The sequence below is a fragment of the Rhea pennata genome, chromosome 3 (assembly GCF_028389875.1).
Source record: "Rhea pennata isolate bPtePen1 chromosome 3, bPtePen1.pri, whole genome shotgun sequence".
Taxonomy (NCBI): domain Eukaryota; kingdom Metazoa; phylum Chordata; class Aves; order Rheiformes; family Rheidae; genus Rhea; species Rhea pennata.
The window spans coordinates 19,718,525-19,740,049 of record NC_084665.1 but is presented as its reverse complement, the minus strand read 5'-3'; the positions used below and the strand labels follow the sequence as shown (position 1 = coordinate 19,740,049).

The 21,525-nt window shown below is 38.6% G+C and overlaps 1 protein-coding gene across 1 annotated transcript in view; it reads left to right on the top strand.

Annotated features, from left to right (window-relative positions):
- Positions 1-6,324: 6,324 nt before the first annotated feature.
- Positions 6,325-21,525, top strand: part of CLIP4 (CAP-Gly domain containing linker protein family member 4) — a 30,574-nt gene continuing 15,373 nt past the window's right edge. The window contains exons 1-7 of the mRNA XM_062573544.1: positions 6,325-6,358; positions 6,924-7,070; positions 9,950-10,089; positions 10,952-11,045; positions 11,963-12,124; positions 16,022-16,140; positions 18,372-18,608. Of these exons, the coding sequence (XP_062429528.1) occupies positions 6,938-7,070; positions 9,950-10,089; positions 10,952-11,045; positions 11,963-12,124; positions 16,022-16,140; positions 18,372-18,608 (885 nt within the window). The 5' untranslated portion in view covers positions 6,325-6,358; positions 6,924-6,937. The remainder of the gene's footprint in view (positions 6,359-6,923; positions 7,071-9,949; positions 10,090-10,951; positions 11,046-11,962; positions 12,125-16,021; positions 16,141-18,371; positions 18,609-21,525) is intronic.

Sequence of the window (21,525 nt, the reverse complement as noted above, 5' to 3'; positions counted from 1 at the left end):
TACTTGGTTTCAAACCTCTTTGCTATCCTAATTCTTGCTCTAGAGTGGTGGCATTTGAAGTTACAGCATCTTCCATAGCCATTTAAATGATTCTTTCCCTCTGAAATTATTTGTGAAAATGAAGGAACTGGGTTAGTAATATACTATTTCTGCCCCCCTTCCCCCCCCCCCCCCCCCCCCGGAGAAAAAAAAGTGAAATAATATTTTACTTGTTGTTCACAAGCATTGTTTTCCTCCACTTCCTCCTGATTTGTTCAGAGCTGCTGCAATTGTTCAAGACATCCGAGTTCTCCAGCTGCTAAACAACCGTGCTGCCTATGGCATCACTGAATGTGAGTCAGACAGGACAGGCTGAACAGACCTTTGTTTAGACTCATATCCTGGTAAGAACAAGAAACTGAAAAGGATATTACAAAAAGGTACAGAATAAGGTTTTAAGATTTTTGTCTTATTTAATTTCCATTGCATGGGGAAGGAGGTGGAACTTGGGACTGGCAGGGTTTTAGTGGGCAATGGTATCCAGTATCCCTTGTGGCTACAGCATGAGGTCACTGGATTCATTTTGCATTTTTGCCTTTAGTGCTTCAACCAGCAGGATATTCTAGAACCTGAGATGCTTTATTAGGTATCTGCTTCTATTTTCTAACATAAATGTATTCATATTCAGTTTTATCCTCATATTCAATGTTACCTTTGCATTTACATAGCACTCTCCATGGTTTATGGCAGATGACAACCATGTCCTCTCTCTCAGCCTTCATTTTGCTGCACTAAACAAGCTGTGCTCTTTTAACCCCATAAAGCAGATGGTCCATTTCATTGACCATACTAGTAAGTTATTCCTGAATGTGCTGGTTTAACAACTTCTCTGAAGAAGTGTGGCCATAGGGTATGGCTGAACTTGTGGACGTGAATACCTGTTTGATGATTGTTTGCTTTTGTGTGATTGAAACACACTGTGAACGATGCTCAGTGTGTGACTGTTGAATATAGTTGCATCTTTTCCCGCCTCGCTAGTCATTTCTGTATGATGACCCCTTACCCTGATCTTATTAGCTCACTCCAGTTTAATGACAATTCTTTGTTTTTTGTCTCATTGGCACACTTTCGTGCCAAAATCACTAAAGGGAAATATGAAACAAGATTAGTTCCAAGAATGATTTCCCCAAGACATCACCAGTAGCCCCTCTCAGCCCAGTCCTTTCCATTCAACTCTACTCAATGCTGTTTCCCCTTGTCCTTGCGCTTTGTCCACATTGCAGTTCTCTTACATTCTAGTGTAGCTCCAACAGTGCCAGTAGCTTCCACTTCAGGTCCTTCACTGAAGTCTGTTATGTGGTATCTATTCTAATACATTTCCTTAGCCCAGAAAATCAAGCATCTCACAAAACGCAAGCTTTGTGTCAGCACACAGCTTGCACTTCATCCTGCTTTGTCTTTAGCTATACTTATTCATATTCTTTGCTCAAGTACCTTTAAGGTGAATGTAGCAGGCCTGTGTTTTCTTGGATTACAACTTTTATCTGCCATCTTCTGAAATACGGAACACATCTAAGAAATGGAAAAATTACGTTAGCTTTTCTTCAGTTAGTTGGTATCATGGTTACTATCAAAACTGCAGTTCCATGTGCCACATCTTTCAATTTTGCAGTCTCTGGGACTTGAATGCACTACAGTTCTTGACTCTTACCACTATTCCATCTGTGGTGATTTTCAGTTGTCATTCCCATTATTTATCTTCCCTCTCCTCCACAAGTCATATGAGGAAAAACAGTAACAAGTTGATTAAAACCAGTATCAGTTATACTTGATTAGTGGTGACCCTCATTGAGTAGAAGGACTTGTTTGACCTTTTACCAAGTCAAATTCCCCTTCAATATCCTGGGCTTAAGCTGTATGAAAATGGTTTTACCACTGCATGAGTTGCTTAGAGATTAGCAATGTTGGGACTGAGATCTCTACTCTGTTTAAAGTGCTGGATAAGCACCCCTCTCAATAGCCTACTTACATGTTGCTACTTTCACTCCTCTGACCGTTTACTACAATAACTGGGAAGTCCAGATTTCTGGGTTTGTGCTTAAATTTACCCGTGATTGATGCATGACCTTAAGCATGTTGCTTTACACAGCTGTCAGTGCATACACGTTTTAGTTTAAAGCCATCACGCTTAGGTGGCATCTGAACTCCTCAAGTGAGAAGTGGATTACGTCTTACCACTCTGCCCACATTGTCCTCCTGGCCGTGCCTCCTTCTCCACAGATCACAGCGCTCTGAGCCGCAGTTTGGGGGCCTTTTACTTTCCCTTGGCTTTGCTTTTGAGCACTGCTGTGCTGGTTAAACGCTCCAGTCCCCGTGTCGGGTGCACGCGGCAGATGCAGTGGATTAAGGTGACAGATGTGTCCTGTAAGTCATCCTGGCCAGCTCCCTGGCCTAACCTAGCCAGGAAAAACAAGAGCCGGAATCTGCCTGCGCATCCAGCAAGTTAATGCTGCTCCAGCGCAGCCTCGCAGTCGCCCAGGATCTTCTGCTTTGTGAAGGGCGGTATATTTTAAGATACATTCTCTGTAATCACACAGGGCTGCAAAGAACTGTCTACGTTTTAAGAAACGTACAGCCTAAGTAGCAGTACCTTTTAATAACGCTGGCTGGAAATTCTAGCCGAGTCTATCCCGGCACAGGCAGATGCGCCCAAGTATTGAGTTACAGCCCGCGTCCCTCTGCAGCGATGCACTGCCGCTGGCAGCTACAGAGTAAGGAGAAGGAAGGCAAAGGGGGACACCGGTTTAGTGAGCCGAGTCGCAGTAAGCGCACGCAGCAGGAAAGCCGGACTTGGATGCGCACCGTTAAGAAAAGGAAGCGCACGGTTACTACTGCAGCACCGAGCAGGCGGCTTTGTTCCGTTTAGTAATAAGCAGAGCAGCGATCTGGTCCCGAAACGCGTTTCGAGGCGGAAAAAGCCCTTTCGGCCTCCGCGCCGCCGCTCCAGGAGCCTCGCGCCGCCCGGGGCAGCCGTTAGCACGGGGGCGGGGCCGGCGCGAGGGGGGCGGGGCGGGGCCGGCGCGAGGGGGGCGGGGCGGCAGGGCCGTGCTGGCAGCCCATAGGCTGAGGGCGGCGGGGGGCGGGGCGGGCGCCGCGCAGGGGCGGGGCAGGGCGCGCTGGGCTCCCAGGGCTCGGAGCGGGCGCGGGAGGCCCCGGCAGCGGCCGGGCCCGCGGCGAGCAGGTACCGGCGGCGGCGGCAGCCGCGCCTTCCCCGCCACCTCCCACCTGGGGGCGGGGCGGGCGCGGCACCGGCAGCCTCCTCCTCCCCCTGCTTCCCCACCCACGCGGCGGGCCGCGCTGAGGCGCCTGCCGCGGTGGGGGCGGGGTGGCAGGCGCGGTGCCTGGGGAGGGGGCGACCGTTGGGCGGGACCGTTGGGACCGTTGGGAGGGCCGCGAGGCGCGCGGGTCGGGGCGGCGGCGGCGGCTGCCGCCTGGCAGCGGGCAGCGGCCGGATCCTGGCACCGGCCGTGAGCCCCAGCGGCGCTGGCTGGGGTTTCTCCTTGGTGTTCGGGGTTCAAAGGAGAGATTTGGGCCGCAAAGGCTTGTTTCTTGTCCCCTGTAAAATCCAGCGTGCTGGTTTGGCTCGTCTCGTTTTGCATCTTGCTCTGCGCATCGTTGTATAACATAGTGTCAGCGATCATGACAGCCCTTTGGAGTCAAGATGTAATTTCATCTTCCCGAAACGTCATCGCGTGTCCTACCCTGGCGAGGGAGGCAGCGTTGGCCACAGGAACTGCTGGGTCCTCTGTCCCTTTGCCCTGCTGAGCTTTCCGTAGGGTTTCGCTCCAAGAACCAGTGCGTAATAGTGTTTGTGCAGTATCTTTGCTGCATTTTCTTCCTGCTGGAGAGGGAAATCAGTGAAAGTTTAAATTAACACAGGTAATGTCAACAGCTCTGAAAGCTAAACTCTTTTAAGCTGTAACCTTCATGAAACACTGATAAGTTTGCAAGAAGGCTCCGCACTCCAGCTGCAAAACCAGTCTTGAGTGTGTCTGTAGTCGTATGATGTGTCTCTTGCACTGTAAATTTTACCAGTCAAGTGGACAGTTTATGTGCAAGAGTTGTCCTCTGAAGTGTTTAGTTTTCCTTCTCATTTACGAGTTTTTAAAAACATTGGTAGCCAGTTATGCAGGCTTTTGTCAAAGATAACATTGCATTTGTGCAAGTTCTTCCATCAAAGCGCTAGTGAAATTGTGTTTTATTGCCTAAGCTACGTTAACATTTCCACATGTTTGTTACAGTAGTTGCAGGAAAATTTTATATTTAACATAAAATTTCAAATTATAAAACCTAGAAAATATATATATATATATTACATATATATATAAAATTGGATCACTTATTGTAAGACCAACTTTTCTGGTCTTACAATGTATTTTGGGGAAACTGTGCTTGTTCTTCAGTCTTGCTAACGTGAGCGCCTGTGCATCTGATGACTCCTTCATGTTTTCTTATTTTTTTTTTCAGCGATATTTCTTTCTTTTATTTTCAGACTGCATTCAATTACAGCAGGGTATGGCTGGCAAATAACCAACCAAGTATAGTGGTTGCTGTGACATGATACTATGCTTAGTGGTACCATAGTTTGGTGTTACTATGGAAAAGAAAATTCCGTAGTTTCTTTCATTGAAGTTCTCTTACTGTTTTCTACTGTCTCTCTAATCTTCTCATCCTGCTATTATCATCTGTTCTGTACAGAAATCATTAGTCTTCTGGAAGTTATTCCAGAAGATACAGACATTCCGTTCCACTGGGTCTCATCCCCTGTGTGTTGCAGATGTTATTAATACCTTTGCAAAAGGACAGATTCTATTCTGTTTAGTCCACTACTCTGTCTATAACTGTCTTTTTTTGTATTAATTTTCAAATACCCTACTGATTTCTAGTCCCCCAAACTTTTCATGATCACACCTTATGAATAGCCCATCTTGTTTTCCATCTGCTCAGCAAGGTCTCACTACTTCTCACTGAGTTTCTTTTGTTTCTTCACTGTTGTGCTAGCAAGGTTGTGAAAAAAGCGCTGTGAATTCCTTTATTTTTTCTGACTTAGACGATAATTGAATCTGCTGTACACGTGCTTATTTGTTCTGGTTTTCTTTGTGCATTTGTTGAGAATTTCCAGCATGTTACCCATGAAAAACTGTTGCAGATTCATGTGTCTTAAAAAGTTTTTTGGTTTTTGTTTTTCTCTACAGCATCTGAACTATTAACAGATGATACCAAGTTTATTTTGCTGTTGTCATAAAAAGAAGAGAAAACTAGCGATCTAGGAGTCTGTTAAACTGTTCACGATAAAAGAAAGTCATTGCTGTTGGATTTATGGTGATTATAAAGTCATTCAAAATGTAAACTCCAACTTGTCCTTTCAAAAATAAAAATAAAAATTGAAATAATCAGTGATCCTATTGGCCATATTGGATCCAAGGGTGCCTGAACCAGTGTAGTTTAGTAATACTGTGGGAAGAAATAGTCCTGTCCTCCTGCAGTGACATCTTCCTCATTGTGCCAGCACATGCAGTTGTACAGCTGCAGCAGATTGAGGAAATAAGCTACTTGGAAAAATATAAGCCTTTTTCGTCTAGATCTCTTTCCAGGTTGAGAACAGTGAACTGCACATGATGGAGAATTTCAAGATTAAATTCCCTAATCCATTGTTAAAATGTCTTCTTTAGTAGCATGTAGATTGTGCAAGGTTCCAAAATAATGTACAAATTTATTTTGAGAAATATTAGCAGTCCATTAAAATAGCTTGATGCATGTATGGTATATGAAACAAAATAAGTCCCAAAAAAGGCTCTACTTACTCTTGTTTTGCTGTTCCCTCACTGTATATGGATTAAAATTAATGAAAATAAGCATGCCTTGAAGCTCCATAAACTTTTTCCCTGTTAGGTAAACTGCTAAACATTTTCCTGAGTAAGAGCACTGTATAGCAATCTCCAGAACACGAATTTCAGCATGTTTAGTAGAAGCACTACTTTTACTCTGAGGATGGTGTATGTAATTGTAAAAGTTCAAGATACAGAATTTAGTTTTTCAGCTGTGAGGTGTAGTTTCTGGTAAGTTAGTAACGTCAGTTTTAATTAAGAATAGTACTCCACTCTGTGTCTTACTGAATTTGCGCACCTTATCATACAAGTGGTAGCCAGCTCTCCTCTGATCTTAGCATATGAGCTGTAACTAGAATGTAACTTGGCCTGGTTATTAGAAAAGGTGACTAGATCTCTATATGACCATTTAATTTTTGTTCTCTCTCCTAGGTTGCTGTGAGGCTTGAAAAGTTGACTGGAAACACTAGGGTGGAGGTTGCAACACTGTTGTAAGTACAGTATTTTGAAACACAGAAGGGAGAGATTGGGAAGGGAGCTGATACAGAATCATGAGTTCGGGAATGAATCACTCAGTGATGAATTGTTTGCAGCTTTGTGTGGGAAGATGAAAGTGATGAGAATTTGAAAAGAGGAGAAACCAGTAGTTAATAGCATGAGTATTCTCATTCGCAGTGAAGGAAAGAGAAGTGCAGCATATGAGGAACAGTACTGTAGGTGTGAAATGTCACTGTGTGCATATTAGCTTTCACATTATTGTTTTCGTCATTGCCCAGGAGGAAAAACTGGGAGAAGTTTTGTTTTCCATTAATGACATGCAAAATGAGTGATGAAGTCAAAACTGGAAGTTGGCTATCCTCAACAGTGTATGCGATCTACTAGTTTCTGTGATTCTAAATGTATCTTATTAGCTTGTAAAAATATTACAGTATTAATATTGTACATGTTTATTAAGGCAAAAATTTTATCTTCATGTACATTATTTCTTCCCATCATAGAACTAGTCCACAATATTTCCAACAAGGTTATTTATTCATTTTTTTGCTCCTGTTAAAGTGGCTTTCTAGAAGATGACTATAGAGGATCTCCCAGAACCTTCCTTAGAAGGAGATTCCCTTGATGAAAGAGATCCATTTTTATTCCCAAGCTCAGAATCGTCTGTTACTTTTTCTGTTGCTGCAGCACCAATGCCTTCAGACTGTGGTATGTACTTTAACAGAAAATGAATTTTTGTACTTTTACAAAAAATAGATTTGAATAATACTTTTAAAGGAAAACTGTAACTCTTGAGTTATTCCAAATTTTATTGCTTGTTTAATGAATTCTCTAATGAGTCTTTAAGTAAAATTCAAGATGAAGAACCCCCTCATACCTTTTTCAGTTTACTTATCGTGTATGTTTTTAATTATCATCTTTTCCTTTTTATTATTCTTCTGTATGTGTGGTCAGATGTTTATAGATTGTTTACATCTAAATGTAGAAATACATATTGTGTTAATGGAAAATGCTGTAAAATTGCAACAATTAAATTCAAATACAGTTAAACATCTACATTACATTTAAAATCTTTTATAAGAATAATTACGCTATTTCTCTGTGTGCTTTCAGTGTTTAAGCAATATAGGGGAAAATTTCTGTTGAAATCTAGGTATTTGGGATGAGAACTGTGGCATAGGTTTTAATAGAAAGTTATTGCAAGTATGGATGATTGACTTTTGAAATAATTTTGAATGGACTTCATATGTATAAATTACAGTCATGTTTAAAACACAGTATGTAATGCCTCTGTGGGTAAGGATTTCAGTAAGTCGCTAAAATTATAACACCTTTGAATATTGTGGAAAATTTAAAGGTGCCTAGACACCTTTAAAAATTACTTTCTCTACCTCCATTTTCCCCATGTGTTGATTACAATGGTCAACTATTTTAAGAAGACATAGATACACCTAACATAATGTTCTCTCACTGGTAGACTTAGCACTCCTGAGACCCATTTGATGAGTTAGCATGGGTTTGGGAACTTAAGAGTTCCAAGTGATATGTTTTTAGTACTCATACATCTTTATATAGTTTACCCTTGTTCTTGTGGCTTTATTGTCTGTCTTTCTGTCCTATTCTGCCTTAAGTACTTACATAATTTATTCCATTCTGCTTTCTTATCTCCTAGAAAAATTTTCTTTTCATCCTTCTTTAAACATTCTTCTGTTGTGATACCTGCAAATATCACTACAGTATCACCAATACCTGTCTGATCTATGCCTATCCAGTGAAGAAAAAGACTTCCTTTTATAGGAATTCACCATCATATACGAAACAGTAATTTTATTTCTTAGTTTATATTGTTATAGTTGTGTATGACTGTATTTCTTATAACTTCTTAGGAATATGCTGGTTGCTTCTTTATAAGAGCATATTTAAAACTGTTACGTATGTACATGTGCATGAGGCTGGAGAACAACTAGTGATTGAACGACCAAGAGTGTTTTGTCTGAGGCTTAACCTTCTGCCAAATTCTTCTTCCAGATAAAGATAAAATGTACTTTTGATGGAACTTCTTGTTTTAAGGGATTTTCTAGGACATTTCTTTGGTTTACTCTTACAAACACTGCAGTTGGTCAGCTCTTAAGCACTTAAGATGGCTTACAAGGCTTCCTGGCAGAATGATAATCGTGTGTCATGTAAGATCATTAATCTTGTTGGTTGACAGTGGATTTCCTTCATAGCTTTCAGCATGAAGTCAACTGAGGTCCAGGCAGAGGTTAAACATTAATAGATAAACTAGTAGGTCTCTGTTAAGGCATGAGACATAGCTAAGAAGCCCACGTTGTGTAGTACAGGGAGAATTTGTGTTTTATGTTGTTTTTTTTACAGTTTAGATGCAAATCAAAATTCATGCTAAATATCATTGAAAGTCCTCCTTTTTCATTTTTGTTGAATCAAGAAAATGAAGTTAGGGAAACTCCAGATATCTGAGAAGTGAGCTCCGTATGTGCTTTTATTTTTTGATCCAATCTGAAAGTGTGGTGTGCTGTTCTTGAGAAAAGGTTATGATGGTTCATCCAGAGGTGGTTTACACCATGTCATATAACCAGCTCTGTTTCAGATAGTTGATGCCCTATTTTTACTCAACTTGTACCTCTGTTCTGAGAGCCTTGTATTTACGACTGATGCAAGCTAACATCATATATTAATCTGAAACCTTTTTAAAAGGCAACTCTGTGATAGCTGCAGTGGGTAAAAGTTCAAGGTTTTCTGATTTTTGACCACTTACTGATGAGGGTATGTTCTGTTTTAATTCCTTCTCCTGATAGTTGTGGCTAGCCAGTTATCTTATAATTTTAGAGTTGCAGGAAATTCAACAAATTTAAAATACGGTGTGTGTGCACATACATGTATGCAAGTAACATGAAATATCGCACTTTATTATTAAAAGGTTTCTTATACCTGTATTTGGGTTGCCTGATGAAGCTTAAAGTCTTAAAAATAAAATTCTCTCTGGTCTTGGTTGTTGGTGGCTTAATTTTCAAAGGTGTTCGTTACTTGTAGCTGCCACCAGTTTTATGGGGTTTTATACGTTCATGACATTTCTGAAAATAATGCAAGCTATGAAATGCCTTCCTGTATATGTTTTGGTCTGTTTTATGAAAATTAGGATTGAAAAAGAGGGAAAATGCATGGTCTGCAGCGTATGGAGATATCGTGCACATTTTAGCACTCAATTGAAATTTCAAGAGGCTTGTTTGCACTTGGGAACAGCTTAGAATCAGCAGTCTTTGTCTAGCTTGAAGCAAGGGTAAACCTTTTTTAGCATATTGTTACACATCTCTACTGGTCCTTGCCTAAGCTTTAAGTCATCTTTGCAATACTGTTATACTGATTGTTTAAGTGTAAGTCAGACCTTAATGTAAGAGGGGAAAAAAAGACTTTGTAGAGTTTTCTGAATTAATCAGAGATTCTAAATTTCCAGTCTGATCAGTACTAAAGTGAATCTCTCTCCTGTTCTTTGCCTCTGAGTTTGAAAAGTGGATGTATTCTTAGAGCATGTTTGCACTTATACAATGAATCTTTTTTTTTTTTATCAGAGTTTTCCTTCTTTGATCCCAATGATGCAGCATGCCAAGAAATACTTTTCAACCCCAAAACATCAGTTTCTGAACTGTTTGCTATCTTAAGGCAGTGGGTTCCACAGGTCCAGCAGAACATTGATGTTATTGGGAATGAGGTGAGAAATAAAGGAAGATACTTGAAAGCTTTCATTGTTAAAGAAGTATTGTGATTATGATGATGTTTAAAACAGTTTATTCAAAAGCAAAACTGATCATAAATGCAGATACTGTTTTTATTTCTTAGCATGTAGTTACTGATCAGCATTTTTGTATTTGAAATACTTTGTTTTTGTTTGGAAAGATGAAGAAGATTGACAAAAATTTGAAACATTTGGATAAATGTAAAGACAGAATGTTTCTTCTCGAGGCTGTTATTCACTTAGATGTCCTCCATCTTGGTATTTCAATTTCCTACTTACCAGTAATCATAAAACTCCAATATACAAGGTTACAGTGAAGCTTGATTTTAAGGACAGTAGTTCCAAGTAACTAAATGTGTTAGGACTCAGTCTTTTGGGGACTTTCAATAGTCTGCTTTCATAAGACCATTTGTTTCTATTAATTCCATCCTACATTCTTATTTTTTTTCTGGATTATTGGCTTTTCAAGATAGATAGAGATGCAATAAGCATTCTTCCTACCTTAGTGTAATTAGAGGCTTTTTGAAAAAGTGGTTGAGAGAATGGAGAAGTGGGGAGAGACTTCTTAAATAATCTATTTTTTTCTGTTGTTCCATCAAACAGTTAAATTTCAGCATGTGAAATGTGTGTTCAGTAGCAATATAAGAAAGATTTTAAATCTGTAAACAGTGAAGGTTAATGATACCTGGATAGTGCTATGTATTGTATTCTGGCAGGCTTCTTTGTTAGCATCCATTCAAACAAATCCATACATCAATATAGCTGAAGTAACTTACTGAATAATACTTATGCCAGAGAAGCGACTTAATTGAAATGTGATTGTTCTCCCCTACTGCAGATCATTAAAAGAGGTTGCAATGTGAATGACAGAGATGGACTGACTGACATGACTCTCTTGCATTACACTTGCAAATCAGGGGCTCATGGTATTGGTAAGTAAAGATGTTAATTCATATACCCTAGTTAATTCACAGAGGTAACTCCCACTATTACAGATTTTTCTTTTTTCTTGCAGTAGATTTTTTTTTAGTACATGGTGCTGGTTCTTTTAGTAACCATGAGAAAGGAAGATACGGAAGTGTAGCAGTGTTACGATTGTGGCAGTTAGGAGTACATGGAGTTACAACTGGGAAAAATTATGAGTTACTAGTATTAATGTTGCAAAACTATTACTCGCATAAAAATATATTTAATACAGCAAAGGCTGTTTCAGACTGAGGTACGAATTATGAACTAAGCAATCTATGGTTTTCTTAGGTCAATGAAACTAGAACCCTTAGGTGACTGCATATTCTTTCATTCACCCTGATCACATCAGAAGAAAACAGAGGAGGAAAATAATCTAGGTTTGCCTTATTATGATCCTAACTACTGGAAACACATCTAACTGTCTTCTGCTTTTAGTTCTCATAACTGCTTTTCTTAGTTATGCTTTTCTTATGCTGATCCTGAACAGGAATCATGAGTTTGAATTAAGTTTCTGAGTGAGGTCTGGCAGAGGTTAGCTCTTCTGTGGTGGAAGATCTGTTAAAATCAACTTCAGTATTGTGAAATTTTTTTCTCCTATGTCAAGTACTAATACTTTTTTTTTTCCTTAAATGATTGACATGCTATTTATATTAGAGATAAGTAAGTAATGTTATATGTTAGAGTGGAGATTTCAGCCACTTATGATAAAAGGCAAAGATTTTTGTACCCGAATCCTAAAGGCAGAGACATTTTATGGTAGTTGGTTTGTTGCAGGCTTTAAGGTTTAAAGTGCATTATATGTGACATAAAAGCATGTGCATGTTTTTTGAGATCATTTAAATAAATCTCTAATGCATGTATTACAATATTTACTTTGCAGGTGATGTTGAAACTGCCGTAAAATTTGCCACACAGCTTATTGATTTGGGTGCTGATAGTAGTTTACGCAGCCGCTGGACAAATATGAATGCCTTGCATTATGCTGCTTACTTTGATGTTCCAGAACTTATCAGCATTATTTTGAAAAACGCAAAGCCAAAAGGTAGGCATTATTACCTTTCTTTTGTTCAGTAGGCTATGTTTTGTTTTTTTGTTCATCCCAGGCTATTGTGTAGTGGTGTTTAAAGGTAGGATTTATTTATCTATTCTGCATAAATAATTTCTAATTTTCTATTCTTTTCATCAACTCCATTGATACATTTTCTCTTAGTCTGAATTTTTCTGGTGAATGTACTGACTCACTTGCTGTTTTTTAAAATTGGAATTGAATATTGGGATCAGAGGCTTTGTACAAAACAAGAGAGAACATATGACAGACCAGGAAGGAAAAAGATGAATTCTAAATAGCTGATTGAGGAAGAGAGAATGGATGCAGAAAACCAAAGATGTAAGTGTTTTGGTAAATTCTCAGGGTTTTGAAGATACTCTAATCATTGAGAAGTACATTTTTAATACAGGGAAAAGGGTAAAAGAAAGGTGGAGATTTTGGCAACAACGGACTGGTGGCCAAAGCAATTTTCACATGTTTTTTTTTTCTCACACCTCACCTATCTGGTTTTTAAAAACAATGTCTGGAAGGTCAAGTCTAGGGAGAAGTTTGATGTAAATGAATATGTATACGTCTTTGATCATATTTATAGTTGTATTTATAGCAATGCAAATGGCGATACAGAAATATTTCTGAACCAGAAAATGAGAAAAGCATTTGTTCCTAATTTGGTTGAGATATCAACACAAATAAGCAATTTTTTAAAACTATACAATAATTTATTTATTCTGCTGAACACTTTTCTGATTGTGCCATTTTGCAAAATGGTTAATGCCCTTTTCTGGCTAGCCTTAACTAAAGACTTTATCTCAAAACTCTGAAAAGCAGTTTTTTATTCACAGCTTAAAATTCTGCTGTTTAGCAAAATAGGTTTTTTAGAGTATACATGACTTGCTTACCATGTTTTGAATCATTATAGAGGTAACTGTCAAACAAAGTTGCTATTGACTTCGCTTTCTTAAGAAGTAACAACTGTAGGTTGGTAACAGAAGAAAAAATGTGATTGCACAATAGTAAATCTACATCAAATTTCAATAGTCCAGTTTTCGTAACTTGCACTGCAGAATAGTTTTTTTTTTCCAGATCTCATTTGCCTTTGTTCTCATCTTCTCCTGTGCAGTGCCTCCAGGAAGGGCAGGGATTTGCTTAGAATTTGGCAGAAACTAATCTAGTCAAATGCCTTGCCAGCTGTCAGCTTCTGGATGAGTAACTAGAACAGATAATTATTTTTATCTCAAAAGAGATTTTAAAAAAAGAAGAGGTTTACTCTGAATGTGCCATTAAAACATTAGTTGTTTGAATTAATAGAATAATCTTAACTGGAATAATCTTCATCATCAGGCAGTTTGCAGAGCAGGGAGGATATGTATGCCATATATACATACACATACCTATACATATATATATATATGGCATACATAGATATATATTTGGCAAATACACCTTGGATGGATCCATACTGAATTGGAGAAAAAATAATTGTTAATGAATATGTAACTTTTGAGTCAGTGGTTTACTGACTCAGAGACATCCGTCATCAGACACCTAGTATCATGGTTCTTTCCTTTTAATATACTGCTTAACGATTTCCTATGTGAAGTTCTGCAGTTAAATTTTTTTATACAGGTTTACTTCTCAATTGTTAGAATAGAGAACTAGTTTGACCCTAGATTTTTTAACATTTTTAAAAATAAAAATCATTGAACCTTGTGGGCTGAGAAGTGTTGCATGGTGCTATTAGACATTGATTGTAACCGCTGTGGATTGTTAATGACAAACTATTGCTGTGCATTAAGTTTTCCTCAGATAGTTTGGAGGTAGTTATTCACTTAACACAATTAAATAGATTGCCTGACTAAGATGCTAAATAAATTTAGCTTTTTATCTATATGTTTCTCTCTGTCACTTGTATTACACAACTTAAGCCTAGAAAAACTCTATAGACAATAGTATTCAAAAACTGCAAGCATGAAGCTTGCAAGTCTGTGGAAGTTGCAGTAGTCTAATTAAAAAAAAAATCTATGAAGATGTCGAGACATCGACGACCTTTTAAAATAAAGGATAGTGAGTGTTTTGCAGCTGTTGCTGACTCGGTAGCTGATGTTATTGATCAGTACAGCTGCAACTCAGTTCATACATGTGTAGAAAATACCCAATTGATAGCCTTATTGAATATGGACATTTCAGTTGTTGTGTACCATTAGATGGCTTCTATTCAGTTTTGAACTGGTGATGGTGTTTTGACATTTTATATATAAAGGGATCTTCTGCATTCATAGCTGAGGTAAGTGATAACATTATGCAAATGCAGTCTTTTATCATGTTTGAGCCAATTAATTTTAGAATTACTAAACTGATGTTCATATTGGTGCAATTGTAAGATTGTCAAAACTTGAACCAAAGTTCATTTTCTTTGATCTCTTTAAATCCACAATATATCTTTATCAGTATGTATGGAGTTGGTACATTAGTTACACTGACATACAAAATGTATTTCTACATATAAGACTATTGATGAAATAGGAGTATACTTTGTTATCACTTTGTGAAAAAGGTTCATGTCTTTTGGGGACAGAAACCCTAACTGGAAAATACTAAGAGACTGCACTATAAGAGATTGCACAGCCCAGAGGTGGAAAGTTTTATGTTCCTGGCCAGTATTTCAATGCTAATGTTTGTAGGCTTTTGGTGTGTACATGAAATCAGTTGGCATTTTTAATAAATGGTTATATACATAATTTACCCTATCTGACATCTCTTTTGTATAGTTCAGAAGAGGAGCCCAAGACTAAATAGACATTAAAACTGAAACCTTCCAGAACAGTTGTAACTTCATAGCAAGCTGGTGCATATTTTGGGGAAACGTATCAATCAATGGAAATGTATAATACGTTGTTTCAGTCTAATGCAGTACTATATTTTCCAAATGATCAGTAAAAGACCCTTCTCAATGTACTACTTTGAAAACAAGATTTTTAAAAATTGCTAGCACTTAATTTCTTCTTCGCCATTAGTAATAAAGATAGTGTAAAACAGAGGTAGAATCAGTTTCCGCTTGCTTCACACCCTGCTTGCAAAAGGAAAGGACTATTTGAAAATGCATCTTAGTTTATGTAGATGATATAACCTGAAATATTTTTAATTTACACAAAAGCATACAGTTGCTAACTTTTTAATTTTAGCACAGTAGATGGGGTGTTCTGCTAAGCAACAATTGAGCAGTTAAGTCACCAATATTATAAAATCATAGAATCAGTGAGGTTGGAAGGGACCTCTGGAGATCATCTAGTCCAACCTCCCTGCTCAGCAGGGTCACGTAGAGCATGTTAGACAGGGTTGTGTCCAGGCAGGCATTGAAGATCTCCAGAGAAGGAGATTCCACAACCTCTCTGGGCAACCTGTGCAGTGCTCCGTCACTCTCACAGGGAAGAAATTCCCCCTCACGGTCAGGCAGAACTGCCTGTGCTTCAATTTCTGCCCATTGCCTCTTGTCTTGTCACATGGGACAACTGAAAAGAGTTTGTCCCCATCCCCTTGACACCCTCCCTTCAAGTACTTATTGATAAGATCCCCCCTCAGTCTTCTCTTCCCCAGGCTGAAGAGGCCCAGCTTTCACAGCCGTTCCTCATAGGGCAAGTGCTCCAGCCCTCTGATCACCTTTGTAGTGTAGAAGCTCATCTTCTGGATTAGTTTGTGGTATGAATAAAGAGATAGAGGTAGGGTTGGTGTTCTAAGTAGAATCACTTCTCATCTGTGTTCAATTTACAATTAATGGTGCCTCTGTAATAAACATTAACATAAAATATAAGCGTAAATGTCCCTTGAAGGAATATGTAGGTGAAACTTTCAAGTAACAGACTTGCATATCTCATATATGATGTTTAATTGCAGATGTGGATGCCACCTGCAGTGACTTTGATTTTGGAACAGCTTTGCATATTGCTGCATTCAACCTATGTACAGAATCTGTTAAGTGTTTACTGGAACATGGAGCAAATCCTGCCTTTAGGGTAAGGTGCTGGATTGCAGATACAGCAAAAGGCTAATAATTAGGTTGTTTGGGAAAGAAACAGCTGGAAGAGTGAAACAGTCTGTTCAGGGTTTTGGTTAACTAAAAACATATTATACAGACTGCCTCTGAAAAACTGTTTGTAATTTGTAGAGGATGATTTTGTCTGTTGTGTCATATTTTTGTGTTAGAGTTTGTATTTTCATGTCATGCTCCAGCTAATTAATTTAAATAGCTGTCAAGATACTTTTTCATTTGTTACCTGAACTTTCAATTGTTAATACTCCTTTGTGTCTTGCAACGCAGAGGTGGACCTTTCAGGAAAACAAGAGTGCAGTCTTTGACTCTCAGTCTTAGCGTAAATAACTGATAATGCAGAAACATTAACTGCTCCACTTACTAACCAAATGGAGCAGTTGTAGTGTATGGGTTGTAGTGTAAGATGCTGCTGTATGCATCTAGTCACAGATCTTGTTTGATTTCTGTAATGTAGGCAGTGTCTCAGTTCTCCCTTTCAAATTCAGTCTTTTTAATGAGAAATTTTAACTGCTTTCATGGTACTTAAAAGTTCTTATTTTACATACCAACAATGAAGTGGAATCTTCTGAAACATCATGTTTCAGCCACTTCCGTGTGCTATTCAGTGAAGACTTCTTTGAAAATCATGTTTGTCATCTTTGCCCCATTAGGATATGTTCATGTGCGTGCTTCAAACTATGTGACACCTATACTTTTTAAGAATCTGTTGTTACAGGAAATACTGCATTGTGGTTCCACAGACATTCTGGTGTGGAATAAAGGTGCTTCTGCCGTGGAAAAAGCAATCCTGTACCACTGCCCACTCTTGCCTGTTTCTTCTTGCCTCTGATCTGCCCCCTACCTGGTTTTGACCCTACAGTTTGGAGGGCACCTGGTGAACTGGATTGCAGAACTGGTCTGACACAAACAGTAGCTGCTGTGTTGATTGCAAACTCGATTAAAAAAAAAAAAAAAGGAACCAAAAACAAACAACAAACAAAAAAAACCCCCACCCCACTCAACCTTAACTCAGCTATATCCCATTTTTGAGGCACACTGACTTGAATGAGGCTGTCCTTTTGCTTACAGGGTGGCTGTGGCTTTGTAAAGTGTGCTAGGTGTTTAAATCTTCAATACTGCAATAAAACTCTGACCAGAGGCAGTGTACGTAGTTTGCATATTTGAAAACAGCAAAGTAGAAGTGCTGAATCGGGATTATAATTTTCCAGGACTGACACAGGGAGATTTTACAGAGGGTCCCGAAAAGGTCTATTTTTAAGTAAACAGAATGTATATTATTGTGTTGTCTGTCATTCACTTTTCTTTTTGAGCTCCCCGCAATTTCTGAATACAATGGGGCAGTTCAGACAAATTCAGAAGAGTTTGAGATAATTATGTTTCCACAAACTTTGTAAAAATTGGCAGATGGCAGAAGATCTTTGCTATGGCTTTCACCAGCTAAAGCATAAGTAGAACTTGCAGTTGCAGCAGGTGGACAATCAAACAGTGTTTTTGCTGTCTGGGCAATTGCACTTGAATTAGGTTTAATTGCCAACCAACGAGAAGTCTATTGCCTCTGGCCTTGGGCAAGTGCCACGTGGGGCGTATGGGGCATTAGAGTTACTGCCCTGTGGGAAGGGGAAGGGTTTGGAAACTAAGGACTCTTTGTCCTCATGGGATTCATTCCTATGGAATAGTCTGCATCTAAATAAACATGAGCATCTTTATTCAAGTATTTATTTGAGATACCACCTTTATTTGTATATTCTATACTTGCTATATGTACTAATAAAAGTATATCTTGCATTTGGAATAAACCTCACTAAAGCTTAAACTACACACTGGGGAAAGATAAATTCTTTAGGAGGTATTAACACTACTTTTCAAATTGTTATCATAGACTAGAATTCTTGCTTGCTTTTCTGAATCTGTGTTCAGATACACAGATAGAAACATTTTTTTCTAACATATCCTGCATACTAATTATGTTCTTCAGATTAAAATGTTGAGGATTTAGCACTTTTGAAATTAAGATGCTGTAAATGTTTGTGTCTAATATTTTGCACCCATATTTGAAAGCAAATTTTTATACTTGTTTATGTTCTATGGAAAATATCCAATGAAGATGACTTAACTTCATAAACTGCTATTTTTTGCCTAGTTAGGTTTATCGTGTAACTGCATTAAATCCTGTCTTGTGTTACATTTCTACAGAATGACAAAGGGCAGATTCCAGCTGATGTGGTTCCTGATCCAGTAGATATGCCACTGGAAATGGCAGATGCAGCAGCCAGTGCAAAAGAAATCAAGCAGATATTGCTGGATGCAGTGCCTCTCTCATGTGATATCTCAAAAGCCATGATTCCAGACTATGATCGTATCACAGGCAAGGCCATGCTTTTATCGCTTGGCCTGAAACTGGGAGATCGAGTTATTATTGCAGGACAGAAGGTATGATGAATAAATTGATGCTACCCTCTAATAAGTGGACAATAAATTTATTTGACTCTTTGGAAACATATTTAAAATTTGAAGATCTAGAACACTTTCTAGATGATATGAACTCTTGAGGGTAGTAAGGTTCTGGTTACAGAAAGCCTTATAGCAGGAATGGTTGTGTGTTAAAAATCTTTCTCTACTATCAAAAGCTGTTTAGGCAGATAAGATTTGCATTTTGTTCTGCAAATAATTATTTTAACAACCTATTACAATATGTGAACTTGGCTTAGTTTTTATTAACATTTTAGGTGTCGCTCCAAAGTGATGGTTAAAATTTACAGATTGCCTTGTGAGTTGCCCAGCTTTCAACATTACAAGTGTGCATTTGTGAATTGCCGTTGTTAGTTTCCAGAAGGCAGTAAAAGAAAAAACTTAATCCTGCTTAGCCTGTAGTAATCTAATTTCATTGGTGCAATGCAGCTAAAATCTTGGAAGCATTACCGTGCCAAAGGGATTGTTATATGGTTCTGCAGAAGTGTTAATGCAAGTCTAGCTCAAATTTGAATAGCTTTTAAGAAGCTAATTTAATAAGGAGTATTTAACAAAATGTGTTTGAAAAACATTATGTTGGTATCATTACAGTTAGTATTCACACCTTTTATTTGCTTTGAAAGCATGACTTTGAAGTGATTTAGGAGTACTAGAATTTTTTTTTTCTTGAAGATTTCAGATATATTTCTGGCAAGTATTGAAGGCATTTGCGAGCAAAATTTTATATTTAAATAGCAATGTGTACCTTTAAGCATTTTTTCTAATAAAACTTCAGGTTTGTACTTATCACAATTAAAGTGAACTCCACTGAGAGTCCAAAGCAGCCTCCATTATATATTATCATTTGGTGTATTCTTTAAATAAGGTCAGCAAAAGGGAAGAAATCACTTGGTATGTGGAAAGCACCGTAACTGGAATATGTACAGAAAACTACTACTTCTTTAAAGACACTACCATGTCCTTAGAAGTTTCCTTTATAGAAAGCCATTGCACAATGAAAGCAAGGGGAGTGGACAGTAACGTAGCTTCGAGTTAATAAAGGCTTTATGACAAGAAAGGGAAGAAATTAGTATTTTTGTGTATTTTTCCTCTAAGAAAGAGCTTTTAGTATCTTTGTACTTTTTTTGTGCTTGCTGTGTGTCGATGAGGTTTCCAGGGATTGGTGACAACTTTTTTTTTTTTTTTTTTTTTTTTTTTTTGGAATATGCTAAACAGTATTTCCTCCTCTCTATTCACACCCTTAAACGTGTGCAGGATGGAGCAAATGTGAGAACAGGATGATCAAAATGGTAGCGAGGTCTTCACCTTGGATCATTTCTCACTTCTGGAGAATATAGAAACTCAAAGGAGGGCACTGGAACAGCAGCACTGAGCAGGGTTTATGGATACTTACTCTCTTTCTTGCTTCCACAGTTTCCTAACATACAGCTTTAAAGCAGCTGAACAAGAGCCAAGCATAGTAGATGCTGAGGAGCAAATGGAGTTGGGTAGTACTTGCCTCTCCTGATTCCTGCTTTGTCTGTCATTCTAGTTGTGTTATAGGGTAGAAAAATATATAGGCAGTGGTATATATGTGTGTGATTTGGGGTCATTCAGCTACTATGCTAGATTATGTGTTATCTGCATGGAGGCTCAGTGAAATGGGGTTGCAGGGAAACAAATAACTGGGAGAAAACTCTTTTTCTGATTTGTACCATACTTCCCATGCCCTAGATGTGACATGATAGGGGACTGTAGCAAATTTTGAAAGAAAGGAGCAAGGGAGTTTGGAGCCCCAGCTTTACGGTCTCCTCCTCCAGTTTAAGGTGCCTGCTAGTCCATTCCCTTTGCTCAGTAAGTGCTCTTTGGATGGTGCCTGGAGTGCAGAGGAATCTGGTGGGTCACTTGGTCTAGCTTCCACAGGCTGATTTCCCTCTGTGGCTTGGTAACCGAAAAGCCTGGTTGTAGATCAGTGTGATATACCTGTCTGTAACAAGTAACCTTAAGGAAATCTTCAGAGTAGAAGAAAGGTAGGCTCTGAATTATGTTTATTCCTTTAGAGAATATTAAGAACGTGTAGAGGAAAGGTTTTATATTAAACAAAAAAAAACCCTGTTTTCTGTCTGCTTATTCTTTTTCCAAAGGCTGGATGAGACAGTGAAATCACAGTAGAAAATGAACTAATAGTATTAAAGTCACATGAGATAGTGAAAATTGAGCAAATGAGAAACAAAAAGCTTTTGTTAGTAAAACTAATTTAAAAATCAGATTAAAAAAATCTATTTTAAATGCATCTCTTAGTTATTTCTCCTATATTTGGTTGAAGTGTGTGAGCTTGTAATGTACATTTGTGGAGACTGAGATCCACTAGCAAGACTGGTCTGTCTTGATTTTCACAGAATCGTAGAATCGGTAGGGTTGGAAGGGACCTCTGGAGATCATTTAGTGCAAACCCTCTGCGCAAGCAGGGTCACATAGAGCATGTTAGACAGGATTGCATCCGAGCGGGCCTTGAAGATCTCCAGAGAAGGAGACTCCACAACCTCTCTGGGCAACCTGGTCCAGTGCTCTGTAACTCTCACAGGGAAGAAATTCCCCTCACGGTCAGGTGGAACTTCCTGTGCTTCAATTTCTGCCCATTGCCTCTTGTACTGCCACACAGGACAACTGAAAAGAGTTTGTCCCCGTCCCCTTGACACCCTCCCTTCAGGTGCTTGTACACATTGATAAGGTCCCCCCTCAGTCTTCTCTTCCCCAGGCTCAACAGGCCCAGCTCTCGCAGCCGTTCCTCATAGGGCAGGTGCTCCAGCCCTCTGATCATCTTTGTAGCCCTACGCTGGACTCTCTCCAGTAGCTCCATGTCTCTCTTGGACTGGGGAGCCCACAACTGGACACAGTA